Source organism: Scomber scombrus, chromosome 8 (assembly GCF_963691925.1).
Source record: "Scomber scombrus chromosome 8, fScoSco1.1, whole genome shotgun sequence".
In the NCBI taxonomy this organism is placed as follows: domain Eukaryota; kingdom Metazoa; phylum Chordata; class Actinopteri; order Scombriformes; family Scombridae; genus Scomber; species Scomber scombrus.
Window position 1 is genome coordinate 13,677,257 of NC_084977.1, and position 17,465 is coordinate 13,694,721.

At 39.0% G+C, this 17,465-nt stretch overlaps 2 protein-coding genes across 4 annotated transcripts; one reads left to right on the forward strand and one right to left on the reverse strand.

Annotated features, from left to right (window-relative positions):
• Positions 1-40: 40 nt before the first annotated feature.
• On the reverse strand, positions 41-8,710 carry scyl3 (SCY1-like, kinase-like 3). Of its 2 annotated transcripts, none has more exons than XM_062423755.1 (14): positions 8,453-8,710; positions 8,147-8,335; positions 7,318-7,503; positions 7,093-7,206; positions 6,859-6,915; positions 6,672-6,774; positions 6,454-6,565; positions 6,293-6,370; positions 5,879-6,018; positions 5,513-5,703; positions 3,568-3,739; positions 2,061-2,231; positions 1,166-1,962; positions 41-674 (listed from the first exon to the last, which is right to left on the reverse strand). In XM_062423755.1, the coding sequence occupies exons 2-14, from the start codon at positions 8,309-8,311 to the stop codon at positions 612-614; spliced, it is 2,349 nt and encodes a 782-aa protein (XP_062279739.1). In that variant the 5' UTR covers positions 8,312-8,335; positions 8,453-8,710; the 3' UTR covers positions 41-611. The 2 variants fall into 2 exon arrangements, with proteins under 2 accessions (XP_062279739.1, XP_062279740.1); XM_062423756.1 differs by having other exon boundaries at positions 8,447-8,710.
• Positions 8,711-9,985: 1,275 nt separating this feature from the next.
• On the forward strand, positions 9,986-16,874 carry lpxn (leupaxin). Of its 2 annotated transcripts, XM_062424685.1 has the most exons (9): positions 10,018-10,044; positions 11,008-11,093; positions 11,345-11,412; positions 11,770-11,866; positions 12,131-12,388; positions 12,532-12,705; positions 13,301-13,382; positions 13,489-13,637; positions 15,617-16,874. In XM_062424685.1, the coding sequence occupies exons 1-9, from the start codon at positions 10,032-10,034 to the stop codon at positions 15,881-15,883; spliced, it is 1,194 nt and encodes a 397-aa protein (XP_062280669.1). In that variant the 5' UTR covers positions 10,018-10,031; the 3' UTR covers positions 15,884-16,874. The 2 variants fall into 2 exon arrangements, with proteins under 2 accessions (XP_062280670.1, XP_062280669.1); XM_062424686.1 differs by lacking the exon at positions 11,008-11,093 and having other exon boundaries at positions 9,986-10,044.
• Positions 16,875-17,465: the final 591 nt, after the last annotated feature.

Here is a 17,465-nt window from a genome sequence, read left to right on the forward strand (position 1 = left end):
AAAAAGGTCTAATGAAACAGAATGAGATCATATTGGATACAGTAAAATCTTTATTCCACCAGCAACCGAAACGCTATTAATAAATTATGTAAGTTTTATTTCACATTCATTCAAAGTGCAAACCTTCTGTAAATCAAACCTGACACTTTTTGGTGTCTTGCCAAAAAGTGTACCTTGATTTTCATGCCAGTAGTGATGTTGGCACATTTAAAAGAAATTAGAGAAACAATTAAAAACAAGATGACATTCACCTCTGATTACAATCCTTGTTCATCTTGAGGTGACAGGTATCAGTTGGCAAAAAATTAAGAATGGCTTCATTTATGTCCAAGTCTAGCACCATCTGATAAGCATCCAGTTCCAAAGCAAATCATCTTGATGAATAAAAACTGATAATAAAAGTCTGGGTACCAACATAATAAGATATAAAAACTCTGGTGGTTTCTGTTTGTCATTCTTACTGCATCATGTTGTTAAATGAGAAGTGGATCTGTGCACAGCAGCAACGTCCAGTTTACTGTCAGTGAAATGCTGCATCTGGAGGATACGATTGATCCAGTGTTCAAGTCTTTAACTTGTCGCTCCAGATGAGACAGACGGCTAAAACGTCATCACCAGGCATTCTCATCCTCCCAGTTAAGGTCATCTTCATCACCCCAGCCATCTGTTTCAGTCTTTGAGAGAAAAAACAAACATTAAAATGTAAAACAAAGACCAAACTAAAATGTTTGTGTAAATGAAGCTGTCTGTTCAATCAATTAGAAAAAGAAATGAGATTTGAAATTTAAACTAGGTGCCCCATTTAAGCCACACACCTTAACCTTTTATACTTAAAACTTAGGCATTTTTCTTAGATTTCCCCTCCCCCCAAGAATGTTAATTAAATGTATTGTGTTATTTTCTAGATTTCGAAATCCGTTTGAAATCCTTTCAGGGCACAAAGTTAACACCAGTAACAAGCAAGCCAAATGCTAGTAAAATATGCAAGCAGCTGGTGGATTTGTTTCAATCACCAACCAAAAACACAACGCTAATATATATATAGCTAGTAAAGTTTGAACATTCACTTTCTTTGAGCAATGGACACAAAAGTTAATTTTGCACCCTGCTTTCAAAATCCTGAGAAAAGAGAATTAAATGTAACTAAACACCCACACACACTCACCTCAGTCAGACTGGTAGCTGCAAACTTGGCTGTGAGAGTTACAGTATCTATGGATGAGTCCACCTGCTGTGATTTAGTGTTTTCTGATGAGGCTGATGACAGTCCAGCATCACTCACACGGCTTTCTTCCAGTGGCAGCAGACTTGGAGAGGACAGCTTTATATCTGGCACCATGTCTGCAAACAAATCCAGCTCTGGGTCTTGCTCTAGCTTTTTCTTCACTCTTATGGTGAACTCCTCTCCTAAACCTCCTATCCCGACATTTTTCTGTGACGCTGTGGATTTAGGCTTTGATGGGTTTTGTGTTTTCTCTGAGTCCATCTCCTCTTGAGCCCAAATGTTGTCCCATGTGGAAGTGGTCTTGCTCTGTGTGGATTGTCGCAGCGATGAGCTCAGTTTGAGGGGTTTGGAGGATCCCAGTCTCAGAGGTTCATGTTTCACAGAAGTAGTGGCATCCCCTCTGGGTGGAGTGAGTATAACTGGGTCTGATAAAGGAGCTGTTGGGGAAAGATCTGAGGTAGGTTCAGTGTCCTCAAAGTCATCCCATGGCTCCTCTTCCATGTTCTGGTGTGAGAGTGGTAGTCTGCTGCTGACTGGATCCACTCTCTCTGAAGCCTTAATGTGGATTTGGACTGGCTGTCCATCCCGGTTCTCACCCTCCTCAGGGTCACTCCAGTTCGGCCAGTCTTCCACTGGACCTTTGAGTCTGTCTACCTGCCCTGGGCTGTAAGAAAGTGGCTCCAACTCACTGCCCTGACCAAAGCCGTTCAAAGGTAGCGACATCTGTTTGCTGACATCTGAAACACACGTCAGGAAAAACAGGCTGAACTTAACGAATGAAACCGTCAAACCAAACTATGAAGTAAAGTGAATAGTAAGAAAGGGGGTGTCTCACCGGATTTTGGTGTTAGAGGGTAATTTCTTGTAGTCTCCTTGCTAGTCACTAAGCTACCCATGTTACCCAGGACCAGGCCTTCAGTCCCTGATGGTCTGGGGAACAAATTCAAGACTTTTGAAGGCTGGGCAAGTTGAGGGTGGGAGCTTCCAACAATATGGACAGGTGAAGCTGAATAAGGGAAATTTAAAAAATTGTTTAAAACTTTCACAGTTAATAGTTTATTGAGCATGCAGATCTTTCAGCAGCACCCTACTTCACTCTGATAAAGTTTTCTTATCAAGTCTTGCAGCTTGATGGTTCAGTACTTATTGAGGAATAAGACTGGAATTCAGTTTTCTAAATCATGAGTTTGTAGTTAGTATGAACTGGTTACACTCCACTCAGAAAACCTGATTTTTACACTTTGAGGCCATCACTCAGATGTTATTTGACAAACATAAATATGGTGATAACATGATGATCTCAATCCTCCACCACTTGGTTTAGAAATACCTCTCGTCCCTGCAGCTTACTGACAATACTGCTGCAAGAGTTCTTTCTCTTTATTTAAATATTCCTGTACTGATTTACCTAATTATCTTAACACTGAATTCAGTGTTTGACTTTTGCAGATTTTTAAATTACTATTACCCTGAGTTAACACTGGGCAGAGATCTCCAATCTGTCCCAAAGTGTGGACTCAAACCAAAAAGGGACCAAGCATTTTCCATTAGGACCTTGTAACTGTAGCACAATTCACCTCTGGAGCCATAATGAGTAAAATCAGTTCAGTCAAAAATCAATTCTCTAAAAATTCATATAAACACATGTATAAAGTTGTTCTACCAAATGAGTCAAGTAAATTTTGTAATATAATGTACAGTGTAGGCTTGGACAGTATCAAGTTATTATAGTATACCAGGGTATTTAAAAATCCCCCCCCCCAAACACACACACACAAAAAAACCCAACGAATGCTCTTCTTTCTATTAATCTGATACGGAGATGCCGTATTGAGGTGACGTATTGAAGTGCACAGCACGTGCCACCAGAGGTCAGTCTCTACTGGTGGAACAGGTAGCTGAGCTGAGAAAGATGGAGACTGAGTTTTGGGGATAATGTTACAGGACTAGTAAAACTGACCCTGTTTGGGAGTATGATGATAAAGGGAGTCATGATGATAAAGTTGAGAAAGCCAACACAGACAATGCTGTGTGCACTATTTGCCTCCAGAAAATTGGGGCTAAAGTGTCAAGTGTCATCAGGTCCCTCAGTAAGAATCCATGGAAGAAGGTGCTTATTTCCTATCTGTTCATTATTCAATGAGCCGTAAATATCTAAACCCAGCCAGATTAAGTCTCAGTAGGCTCAGTGCATATAAGACATACAGCATTGTAGGCTAGCTTTTTTTCTTTGGACACAAGTACCATCACATACTGTACACCCCGATGAAATGTGAATGTATGAAAAAATAGATACTGCCCAAGCAGAGTACTGTGTGTTTTCATTTGTATGTGTTGCTTACTTTCAGGGGTGACCTCTGTAGATTTGTTGAAGTTGGGTGTGGTGCGTTTAAAGACCTTGGTTCTCTCTCCACCAACCACCACCTGAGCCCCCAGCAAAGGCACCAACACTGCCAGACTCTGCAGTGTCATAGCCACCAGAGAATCATTGGTGTCTCTCATTCCCAGCAAAACCTGCAGCCAGACACATACAAGATAGTTACAGGAGATATCATTTAACAAAGAGAAAAATGCATAATGACATTTAAGAGTCTGTTATCTCCAGATAAATAAAAAAAAACAACATGTGTGGAGTAAGCTCATTTATCACGCTTTATTTTCGAAATTCATTTGAATGTTGGGTGAAAAGTTCATATTCGAGCTGTATTGACCTGTTTGAAGTATAGGTGCAGTCTCTGTAAGACCATTGGAAGAAGTTTGCCTTAAGATCCAGCAGAGGGCGCTCTAAAACTATTAACTTCACTTGTTGTAGGCACTATTGACCTGTCAGTAGGGGTGTGACAATACACTCAACTAACAAGACGAGAGGATACACAGTATTGGGTTCACGAGAACAAGACGAAATATATGACTGGAAAAACAGTCTTTTTTTTAACTGAAAGTGACAAATTGCAAAACAATGCAGGTGCATTTTGAAACATTTTAACGAATCATATTGTAATGAATGTCACTTCTGTTCTACTTTCTAAGTATGAATTATCATATGCAGTATGCAATATGCAAGCACTGTAAAATAATTCCCCTCTTCCATCCCCTCCATAGAGATAGATATTTTATAGATATATAATTTTGGTATTTATGGAAATAACAATCACAAATACCAAAAATGAAATATGAACAATATAGAAACAATTCTAGTATATAAATATAAATGAAATAAAGAATCACATTTTCATGAATTATAATATATTGCTAATAAAAAAAACACTTATAAATTGTGTTTTAATTTGGTAGTGTGACTCGTTTTACTTTTTGCATCATTAGGCTTCCATAGCTGCACTAGATTCCCTGCTCCTCCTACCTCAGACTTTCAGTGTAGAGACCTGAGGTCAATCTACCCCTGCTCCTCTCCCCATCTCCTACATCTGACTGTGAGATCTTCTCAGCAGGTAGAAGCTGCGAGTTCACAAAGAAGAACGAGAGCGCCCTCGCAACAAGGTCAATTGATCCACACGGTGACATTATAAAAAGACATGATGTGCAAATTAGCGACAAAGAACTGATTGTCTTTTTTTTTTGGCGTGTGTGCTCTGTACCGTAACCTGAATACTGCTTTGCGAGACAGCATTAACCTTGACGAGAAATATTGTCATGTTTTAATAGCGTCACACCCATAACTATCAGTAAACTAAGCTAATGTTAATGGAGTGTTGTTTTATTAAATGGAGGACAACAGGGGGCAGAGCCATCCTGTGCTCACAATCATGACACCAAAACATCTTAGAAGGCGCATGTTAAAGTATTTTATATTTCTACACCCTGGATGGCAAAGTGACACAGAGAAAGATTTTTGTCGACTTTGTAAAAGGCAGCTTTCAACGACAATAAATCTGCGGGCTCACCTGCTAGCTTACCACCCCACTGAGCTGGCTGAGGCACCACAGACAAGTGGAGCAGCATGTGTAGCAAATGTACTTCCTCATTTGACTGCATATTATTTGGCACACACAGACTGGTTTGCATGAGGGAGGGGTGCATTTGAATTCATCCGAACAAATTATGAGTCATTTCAAATATGTTTGAACTTTTTCTTTTTCTTTTTTTAAGTGACAGCCCTAGAGCTCACTGCTTCCACTCTATACTTAACTAAGCTAATATCCCGGCTCTATTTATCTGTAAGCAAAATAGTAAAAAGCAAAGGAGTAAAAATGGTATTTTCCAAAATCTTGAACTATTCCTATTAAACTTAGCTTAGTTAATAACTGTACTTTGATGTCAATACTCCACCTGAGGTAGGATATGGTTTTTGAGTTCATCGTGGTAGAAGAACTCAGCGTAGATGTGGATGTGAGCCAGTAACACGATCCGAACGTGTTCCTCGTTGACTTTGAAGAGCTTGAGAAGTTGAGGAATCACGTGTTTACGGTAAAGGGACACTGACAGCAGGCATTCTTCACTGCTCCCACTACCGCTGGAATCTATGCACACAAACAAAATGAAGAACAGTAGTTGACCTCAAGAACTGCTTACAGTATCACATTACCATTAAGCTTGACAGTTACAGTCGGCTTCTTTCTCTTTGAGAGGGGATTGCCAAAATGTATTCGTTATTATTAACAGCAGGGGAATGAGTTCATTAAAATGCTGTCTTACCCTTCTTTGGCCTAAGAAGATGAGGCAAGAAGCTTTTGACTGCCATGGGCTCTGCAAAAACCAGAGAGTTGAGAAGTTTGGGGACAAGGCGTGCAGCTATCAGCTCTCCAGGGAGGTTCTGGACTCTGTCTAGAAGAAACCTACACAAACATACAAACATACAACCAGCATGTTACGGATATTCTTCACAAAATAAGGTAGTTACAATTCAACATTTATGTGCGGGGGAATGTATCAGAAACACAATTTTAATTTCCTAATTGACCTTATCTATCGAATCAATACAATTATACAAAAATGCAATGCTGAAGGAATAGATCTCAATCTAAAGCTCTGCAAGAGGACTGCCTTGGAAAAAAAATGTATGCTACTTTGTAAATTACTCTAATAACAAAACACCAAATTGCTTCTCACTTGAAGAATTCATTTTTTTCTTCTTCTGTCTTCAGGGTAAGGCTCTTCAGGAAATTCATCACCTCCAGAAAGTCATTCCTATTCACAGGAAAATACAGGCTGTGAATCATTCTGAGTAAGTATATATTGATCACAAATAAAGCAAACATGACCACACAAACCTGAAAAAATCATGAGTCAGCAGTGAGCTCAGTGGAGGGCGCAACAAAGGGTCGGAGTTCAGCAGACCTGCCTGCAGGGTCTTCTTCAGACTGTCAGACAGTTCCTGTGACACTAACAGGAAAAAAGAGATGGATGAACAACTGTATAAAAAGGCATATACAAGCTTTAATAATTTAGACACTGCTGTAAATATTAAAGTCATCACTCTATTACTTACCGTAGCCATTAAGAAGCGGAATAAGGGTCTCTACCATCATTCCAAAAGAGAAACAGTCCCGAGAGTGAGCATGATTATCTGGAAGCATTTTAAAGCCCTCAACCTGCCAACAACATGTTTCATGAGAACTTGTGAACAAAATCGGAGCTTATAAAAAATGTTCCATCATGACCTTTAATCTGCTTACCTGCTCTTCTGGAGGAACACAACTGGCCTCTCTCAAATTCTGTATGCTTGTGAGAAACTGAGGAGATAAAGAAAATCAAAACATGTAACTGATACACAGTAAAGTGAGTCTGCAAATATCTGACAAAGGTACTTTTAGTTTTTGGAGGGAACAAAACAAAAAATATACAAATACAGACTCCCTCTTGAGAATATGTTTATTTATTATTATTTATTTATATGTATATTATTCTACCTCTGGAGTTGCTTCAGAGAACTTGCAGACAGCATCCATCCCTCCCAGTTTCCAATGGCCATCTTCACTGACAAATACAGATGAAATGCACACGTTGTTGTGGCTTGATTTGCCCTGGTGATTAAGGAAGACAGGTCAGAAACTTGCACATGCATGCCTGTTTTAACACAGGCAAAAGGACAAAGAGTGACTTGCATCAGTAGCTTCATGCTTATTATTGCTCACCCTCTCATGCAGAAAGACGAGTGCCTGCAAGAGGTCATAGATTCCTGCACAGATTTCCTCTGGGGACAGGCTGTCCAGCAGCAGCTCCAGGGGTTGCACACGCTCCGTCACCAGGTGGATGCCGCCATCCTGCACTGAGCAGGACAGGAAGCGCAACAGACATGGATGCCTCAAGGTCTTCAGGTGCTGCAGGAAATGAAAGTTTATAATATCACACAACTGATGGAAGATCCATGTGTAAGAACAGGTTCTACAGCCTGAGTGCAAAAACCATGACAAGCTTAGCTGAGCTACAATGAAAGCAAATGCATCAAGACATTTTAGGGACTTGGGTTGAGTATCGAGTCTTAACTGCTGAGTATTTTCACTGTATGAGATAGTTATTAGTTTCTACTTATTTGTTTCAAAGTGATGCTAGCAGGTTTATTGGTGGGTCTCCTGAAGTTGCAAACTACATAGATAGATAGATAGATAGATAGATAGATAGATAGATAGATAGATAGATACTTTATTTAAACTACAATAGTCACCACATGCCAATACAAATGAAAAGAAGAAAAAATATATAAAACAAAGACAGTCAAAGCCACGATAAAAAGTTAATGAAGCAAGAGACAGAGCAAATAGAGTCCACTAATCAAACAACTGAGAATTACATAAAGTAAACGATGTGTTTGTTTATGCTTGTTTGCAATGTAGTATTATATGTAGGACTATTTGCTTTTCGGACTTATGCTACACCACTGTAGCAGTATTTAGTGTGTTTTTAGTCCATGAGGGTTAGTGAGGCAGTGCCATGGTATCAGGAACAGGCTTCACCTTCACTTACCTTGGCAGCTTTGTTGACTTTGTCTTCATTTCCCCGTTTGTGCACAAACACGGATGCAGGCTTTCCATCCTGGAGCACAGCAGAGTGCATGGTGAGTCCGGAGGGCAGCGTCAGGAGCGGCTCCTCCAGGGTGCAGCTCCGAACCGCGCTGCTCTCCGCACCCATGGCCGCGCTTGGTCCCCCCTGGACCTGCAAGGAGACACACAGACGTAAACACACTCGAGCCTAACGTTGATATGTGACATTACGACGCTGTCAGTAGTTGCCTAAGCAAACACAGACCGAGTGAAGTGAACATACCCATACCTGTTTCACTGGATGGACCGCCTCTCAGAGAAGTTAGCCGCTGCTGTTAGTTTACTAGCTGGCTAACCTCGGCGCTACGTTAGCCAGCTCGTCATTGCTATGCTTCTCTGAAGCCCTCCCGCCTCCAAACAATCATGCTAAGCGCAGTGTCGCATACAATTATCCAACTGAACTGACAAAACTGTCAAACTGTTAGTTTATTGGTGAATTCCTGTTCCCTGCTCGTCTAATCAACGATGCTAACGTGGAGAGCGAAAGCTGCTGTAAACACGGAGTCTTCCGGTAAACGAAGAAACCAAAGCTCACGATGGGACTGTAGTGTTTTCAAAATTGTTGGGTACGAGCCACTGAGGCGCATATACAAAGATTTTGGAAAACGGTTTCATTATTTTACTGGATTTATATCACATTAGCAGAAGATGTTACTCTGATCGGCCTAATTTTGAGTTTTAACGTGAGACAAAACCAGAAAATACCCCTGTTCTTATTGCTAATGGTTGCGACTGGAGTGGTTCGAGATAACGCAGGTACTATATGAAAGCGATGTGAGGTGACTGCCATATGGCCTTAGATGACATCCACTTACTTCATAAGCACAGAGAACATAACATAAGCATCACTTTATTTACTCAAATTAGACAACCCTCTATGTATGTATGTATGTATCAATCTATCTGGGGATCAAATCAATGCCTCACTTGTGGTAGGCCACAATTCAAGCATTCACATTATGTGAACAAGCTGTAGGGGCATATTTTGAAGAACTGATTGTGTTTTTTTTGGTTGTTTGTTTTTTTAAACAGTTGCTAAAGTATTGATTTACCTGCTTTTGTAAACCTGTTTACAAATTAGCTGCTAATGGAAATGTTAAACAGCCTAGGCCTACAACAACTGTACATTTTTAAATTGAATTTAATGTTTTAATGTTTGTTGTCTTATGTGTGCATTGATGGAGGTAACATTAATAAGTTGTTAATAAAACTATATTGATATTTTTATATTAGTATCTGTGGTGTGCGACTCAATGATAAAGGGACTTGAAGCACTGACATTTTTTTTGTGTCTATTTTCTTTTATCATATTTTAATCTACTTAAATTGATTTTGACTATATTCAGTGCATTTATAAATGCATTTTTCCCCCTTAAATAAAGCACTTTAAATTGCCTCTGTGTTTGAAAAGGGTTAATAAATGCCTTGACTGACAGTCACTTACAATTGATGCCTTCTGAAGTCTCCACATCTGAGTGTATCTGTCAAAGTAAAAATATGTATCATGCACACATGACATGAAAGCAATACACAAATCCTTATAAGGATGTATCAGGCGTAGCCTAAGGGAACACCTCACCTTCACTGTTCAGAAACTGTCCTTGGTTCTGCTTTACCAGGAAACAGCAACATTTCATATTAAATATGGCAAGGGTTCTTGATTCAGCTACAAAGGAAAACAAACGTCTGTCAGAGGAAGTGACGGTTTTGACTAGAAGACATATTTGGGTTGTAACCTCAGTAACTAACCAGCAGCAAAAAACTCATACTCACTCTTGAGTATATGTGTACTGAGAGCAGGAACCAACATGGATGAGCTTGGTAAGACAACTTTCTTTCATGTTTAACACTCTTAATTATCATCAAACTGATCAGTAGACGGACATTTTGAAGCAAAATTGTAATCGTAAAACATTACAACATGCTATAATTTACAATTCATGAAGAAAATAGCTGTGATAAGACAAACTGGTTATGGACAGTGAGTATATACAGTAAACACCAAATACAGAACAATATACAGTATATAACTATTGTAGAGTATGTTTTAATACATTCAATGTAATTAGTTAACTTTTTTACACTGTCTTGTTATATCTATTGGGTCTTAGTTTTGTTATTCTGTATTTTCAGTTGCACTTAATAGTTTGCTAACTGTGCTGCCGTTTTAACCACGACTCTTGGAAAAAAAATCCTAATAATATAAAGGTTAAACAAAGTCAGACTGATCATCAATATGTACAACTTGTGTTTCTTAGAAGTGTAACAAGTTGTTTTAATTTAACTATGATCTTAAAAATAAGACAACTGTCAAAACAATAGAGCTAAAAACTAATTTTCTTTTCTTTTTTAACGTCCATATCGTTTACTTCCCCATAAAAATTGTTTTCATAACAATATCTACCCATTTTCTTAGATATATTGGTTTAGCTTGTGTGAAGGAGAGAGTCGAATTTGGGGTAATATTTGTCACCAGAGTCTTGCAACATTAATAAAAAGTTTCACTTCTGCAAATGTGTCATACCAATACTTCCTGAGGAAGCTGACTTGCATGAAGCAACCTCAGACTCATCTGCTTGCACCTTTATTCGTGCATCGATTTTTATCTCACTTCACAGGAAATATTACACAACACTCTAAATGATACATATCCTTTGGTTAAACAGTTAACACCCTAAAAGTTGAATCAATGTGTTGTAGTGGGTGTTTCTGTGTGTATAATGTACACATGTATTTATAATTATATGTTTGGTTAGAAGACTTATGGCCTGTATCTTGCCACAGATTTGCTGTTGGAAGAGCTGGCTTTGACATCAGATACTTCAAAGAGTGTTGATGAGAAAAGGAGTGGTGGTACAGCTTCTGAGGAGGTAAAGACAGAGCCACAAAAATTACAAGTTTATACTATAACATAACTACATGGATTATCACCTATTTCAGTTGTAGTCGAACCTGCAATCATTTCTCAATCAACCAGTTAAGTTAACATCTGCATTTAGGAACTTTGGAAATACTGTCATTTCAACAAATTGTCCACGCTTTGTTCATATGATCAGATCGACTCTTAATCTTTGTACCTCCATCACCAAAACTCCAGAATATTTTGGTCGTGTGTCCACAGGTGCGAGGCGCAGCTTGTGCTGGGCCTACCAAAAAGGAAAAGAACACTGTCAGCTTAAATGTCTACAGGTAAATCCCTTATTCTTTTTTGACTTCTGATTGACATTATTATTGTGTCAAATGTGTTGAAGAAACAGGAAATCCCTTGAAATTCATTGCACAGTATTTCAAAGTTATTTCTCTTTCAAAACATTGATGTAGCTAATGATCTTACATGTTATTATATACTGTTATTACTCTTATTTGAATTTCTGGGTCCTCTTATAGAAACCTTATAGTTTCACATCACATAACTGTAAAAAAAAAACACTGCAGATGATGTCTAAATACAGTAGTCTAATAGTCAGTTAGTGTTCTCTGAGATTTGCTTTTGAACTTTGGATAAAATGCTTTTAATTTTTTTGTTTGCCTCTCTCTGGGTTTTAGTGATCTGCCAGCTCCTGTGGCAGCTCCCCTGAACTCTGACTCACCCACTCAGGAGCTGGACCTCATATTGCAAGATCTGATGGGTCTGGCACAAGGGGTCAGTACACCGTCTGCATGTGCGTGTTCCTAAATGATTGAAAACTGTCAATATTAATCATTTGCGGCCATTGAAGCTCAATAATCTCAATTAAGCACTATTCTTGTATTTTTTTATGTATGTGATGATGTTAAAACAGTGGACATGCAGCAAAAACACTGAAATTAACCAACTTTAACAACAGAGGGCAGCATTGTTCTAAAGTCAAAACTGCATAAGCCCACTGACCTTTAAATATATCTGTGCTTATGATTTGTATCATAGTGCATGGATCCAGGGTCTTCATCAACCCCACCGCCACTAGCGCAAAAGCAGTCTGTAAAAAAGAAAACAGAAGGTGGGCAAGAGAACAAGGGGAGCAGCAGCTCAGCGAGTTCAGATGCAAAGGCCTCAATGCAGAGCAAAAAAACAGATGCTATAGATGACCTGTTAGGAGGGCTGAGCTCTGACTTGGAAAAAATTGGCGTCCGCACGACTGCCAAGGGCCATTGTGTTGCCTGCAACAAATGCATCGTAGGAAAGGTACAGCACGTCACATAAAACACAACAAGACGTGAAATCAGTGTGTTGCAGATAGAAAATCTGGAGAAATGCAAAGGACAAAGAGAACAATTAAAAAACATCTTGCTCTTCCTTGAACTAATATTTTGTTTCCTATTCTCCAGATGATCACAGCATTGGGTGAGGTGTGGCACCCTGAACACTTTGTGTGTGTGGTGTGTAAGACAGAGCTGGGTACCTCAAGCTTCTATGAGAGGGAAGGGCAGCCGTACTGTGACAAAGACTACGAAAAGCTCTTCTGTCCACGTTGTGCCTATTGCAAAGGGCCCATTATGCAGGTGAGAAGGGGTCGTTTCATTTGCGATATACTTGTCATATCATGATTATAGTAAAACAAAAATAAGATTGAAAAAATGTGGTTTTACAAACATTTTTTTCTAAGTAAGGCAAAAAGATTTTTAAAAAAGAGCAAGATGTATTTCACATACCTGTAAGATACTAAGTATGTACTTGTTTTCTTTTTTCTTTTTTTAAAGTATACTTATAAAGAGTAGCTACATCTAAATGCCATACAATTAAGAATTTAGCTATCCCTTTTCTGATTTGTCCTGTCATATATTACATTAATTTATTTACACAATAATCTTTTGAAGATTTGGATGAGGACACTTACTTTTTCTAGATGTATTCCACATGTCATAGTAATAGATAAAATACAAAACCATACTGGGATTTTGCAGACTTATGCTGCAGACCAAAGTCATTAATCAGAAACTAATGCAACTTCTACTGTAACGATTCATTTTATGCGGTTCGCAATCCACATTTTTGTGCTTCCTGACATCTGAACATGTGAGAGGAGAAAAACTTTACTAATCCCCAAAGGAAGTAGAAAACATGATGTCAGTTTTTTTTTCTATTTCTGGCTACCAGAACATCCTAACAGCCTTGGACCAGACCTGGCATCCAGAGCACTTCTTCTGTACATGCTGCGGAGAACTTTTTGGACCTGATGGTAAGACGAAGCTTGTGCAGTCATTTCTCTCCACGGGGACCACGACTTCAGCAATTTATTACTTTTTATGTATTTTCACTTGGAATGTATCTTCTACCTGTCCCAGGTTTCCTAGAGAAGGACGGGAAGCCATATTGTTGCAAGGACTTTTACCACCTCTTTGCTCCTAAGTGCTCAGGCTGTGGGAAGTCAGTGACAGAGAACTACCTGACGGCTGCCAATGGCACCTGGCATTCGGAGTGCTTCGTCTGCGCAGTGAGCCCCTTACCTCAGACCACACACACAGCCCTGGCTTGCACACAAGCCTGGGAATAAATGAGAAAGATACCCACACATTTGCTTTATTTGCAACATTGTGACCACAAGGTTGATGAAAACCTTATGCCAGATGAATACGCTGCGGTTGAAATGATGCAAATAAATCAAGGAAACCATATTCCTCAGTGTGGGTATCTTTTATATCTCTTCAACCCTACTTCTGTAAGCAGCATCTGCTCAAAAACGGTTCAATGTGCAGCTTCAACTTTAGCTTTACTCGGCTGTGACCAATTGTTGGACATGAAAAATTCTCAGTACAGATGTTCTGAGATAAGGTAGCAACTTCAACTTTTATATTTTATGGTCTCTAAAGAAAATGTTTCTTGACAGACAATACAATGTTCTTAAACTTTGCTTTTAACACCTACCACTCAAAATTAGATAAATACATTTAATAAACAACATCACATAAAACATGGAATACATCCAACTATGACTACGAAACCCAGTCATTACTTTTAGAAGCCATTGCAACAAGCGACAAAACCTAAGCATTGTTTTATAAAGAGCATTTGTCATCAACCAGGCCAGACTTTTCCCTGGACCGTGATCGCCTGAATCTAACTGCAGAGGCAGGAGGTCCAACACTCCATAAAGAGGATGAAGTGGACACTCAGGCCTTTTTAATCAACCTACTGCTAAAAATAAATGAGGCAGTTCATACAATTTAGCACCTTTGATCTTTCTGGTCTATCACCCTGTGCTGCAGTCCATTCCTGTCAACAGTGGAGAGATTTCCATACCATGAAATGTTGGGAAATATGATGACAAGCACAACCATGCAGTTGTAGAAGAGTCATTACCCCCCTACACACCCCAGATGGAGGCACAGTTGAGGAGCTTTTTGCAGACTTAAGTTTTATTCTCGTAAAAAAGTCAGCTGATTTGAGAAATTCTTGACTCTACTTTGTTTTTAATGGAATTTGAATGAGAGCATGTGCACAGTATAGTTTTAGCTTCATTACTTTTTAAGAAACAGTGAACAAAATAGACCTTTCACATTGGACATTTTGTTTTGTCAGACAGGTCTTACTAATGTCATTATTAATGGCTGACATCCATTCAGGTGTTGTGCCAGGGTCCTGGTGTTGTGATTGCTGGCTCACTGAAATGGCTTATTGGCGCATGTAAACGGAACAAAACCATTGCTAATGTTAAGAGTTACACCTGTTGTTTTACTACTATGACAAGTCAAATTGTCTGCCAAAACAAGGGTCACTAATCAACTAGAGGGCCATGTGTAGCATTATGCCTGTAATATTTAGTTTGAAACATTGACGGTATCGGACCAATTCAGATCATGTTCCATCAGTTATCAATTGATTGTTGACAGAAACAGCTGTCGCATTGAGCTTTCTCTTCCATCCCATGTCTAAGCTCATAACATATTATAGGACTGTGCCAGTGATTTTGCATGTTGTATGTTAGTAAAGATTATGTAGCATTACTTTACATTACAGTTTACCATTCTGAAAAACAATCTATCAAAAGGATTAATATAATTATATAATTAATTTCCTATCTGCCGGAAAGGCTTTGGCTTTGTTCCTTTTCAGCAAAATATCAATTTACAGAGATTTGAAATTTGAAAGTTAGATTATCATCGCATGGTGTTTCAGTTGTAAACTAAGTTGTATGAAATTCTATTAAAAGGCTTCCTTATTATTCAGCAAAGGAAATTCTGATATCAGATATTTGAGAGTCAGATTCCAAGTAAAAATCATGGAATGAATGAATGTTTGGAAAATGATCAGCAGTATACATGATGTAAAGTTAAGGGTTAGGTTTAGGGTTAGGGTTATTATAACTAGCAAAATCACTGGAATGAGCCTTTAAAAGCAGATTTTACTCCATTATCCTCCTTTCTCCATGTTACCACTTTTTTCCTCATCTCTCTCTTCTGTTCTTATATCCAGGACTGTCGGCAGCCCTTCCCTGACGGCTGTTTCATGGAGATGAATGGTCGACCCCTCTGCTCAAAGGACTTCCACTCTCGGCAGGGCACTCTGTGTGGAAGCTGCAATGAGCCCATCGTAGGCCGCTGCATCTCTGCTCTTGATCGCAAGTTTCACCCCGAGCACTTTATTTGTGCCTTCTGTCTGCGTCAGCTCAGCCAGGGTATCTTTAAGGAGCAGGAAGGGAAGCCATACTGCACACCTTGCTTTAGTAAACTCTTTGTGTGAGGATACAGTGCATATTATACAAATAATATACTGTCCACTTCATTGCAGAGGTTTTAATTTTATTATCATTAACGGAAATGAGACAATTACTACTCATATCAACATTGTTAATACTGTCTTTGCCTTTGTATAGATGAGAAATAAACCTTCCACTTCTTAAGTACTTAACATATATCAAGAGAAAAATGTTACAGATGTAAAATTATTAATAACATGGTTGTAAAACACAAGAGAAATATTTTACTTTTTATGTATGTGAACTTTGGACGATTCTAAAAGGTGTGTTGCTGACTAACTTTTATGAGATTTCATACATCATGCCCACATAAAATGTATAAATGGAGAAAGAAAAACATAGAAGTGCAGTTTAAACCCATGGTTTCCATTAAGCTATCCTCAGTTTGCCGTAAGACTTGGCAGTCCAGAGATACTCACTAGCAGTATGGAGCAGTTTGTCAAGGGGCTTGTCTATGTGGCCTGATAGCTTGTATTGGCAGTAACTGGCATGGAATCGGCGTGCCAACCTGAGTTTCCTCTTACTCTCACTGACCATTTGGCCCATTGGCATGCACTGGATTCAGACAACCTCATCACTCTTTACACAGGCTCCTTTATGGCAGCCTATGGAAGATTAATGAAGGTGCTGAATTCAACAAAGGTGGTTTCAGAAGGAGCTCTTCACATCGCTGCACCTCTTCAGCAACTCACTCTGCCTGTTGAGGGATGAATCAACCACAAAGTGCTTTCAAGAAAAAATATTTTGGTGATCCTCCATTTTGTTGCTGCGTAACACTCCCATTGATAACAAATACTCTGAATAGTATGATCAGATATTTAGACAGGATGTGCTGTAGTTCCTCAAGGGAGAAATGTTTAATCTATGTAAATGTGAGGTTTTCTATCAGTTATGTATTAAAAAAACCAAAATGTTCAAACTGACTGCTTATTGCAAAAAACAAACAAATAAAAACATTGTGAATTTCATCAAATACACAGCACCCTGATGTTTTTATTAAAGGCCAAAACCTCATGGCTGTAACTGATTTTAAAAATCTTGGCATCATTTTGGATTGCAATTTAACTTTTAAAAAACAAGTCAAAAAGGTGGCTAATACCATTAAATTTAACTTGGCTAACTTTAGACATGTGAGGCCGTTCTTGACTACAGAGGCTGCCAAACTTTTTATGCATGCTATGATCTTTTCTCACATCTCATACTGTTACACAAGCTGGTCTCAAGCAAGTACAACAACTCTGAAACCAATAGAGACCATCTACAAGCAGACCTTAAAAACACTGGACCAGAAATGGGCTAGCACCTCCTCCTTTGAGTGAGTTCATAGAGCTGAAGGGCAGCAGTGGCAGAGCAACCAGGGCAGTCACCAGGGAAGACTGTGTTATACAGTATAGGCGCAGTACGTTAGGAAAGACAGTCTTCTCAGTACGAGCCTCTTCTGGAATACTCTCCCTACTGATGTAAGAGAGTGCACCAGCTATCTATCCTTCAAAGACAAACTTAAGAGATGGATTAAAAATAACCAAAACTGTAATCATAACTAGACTACTATATAACCCACACTGT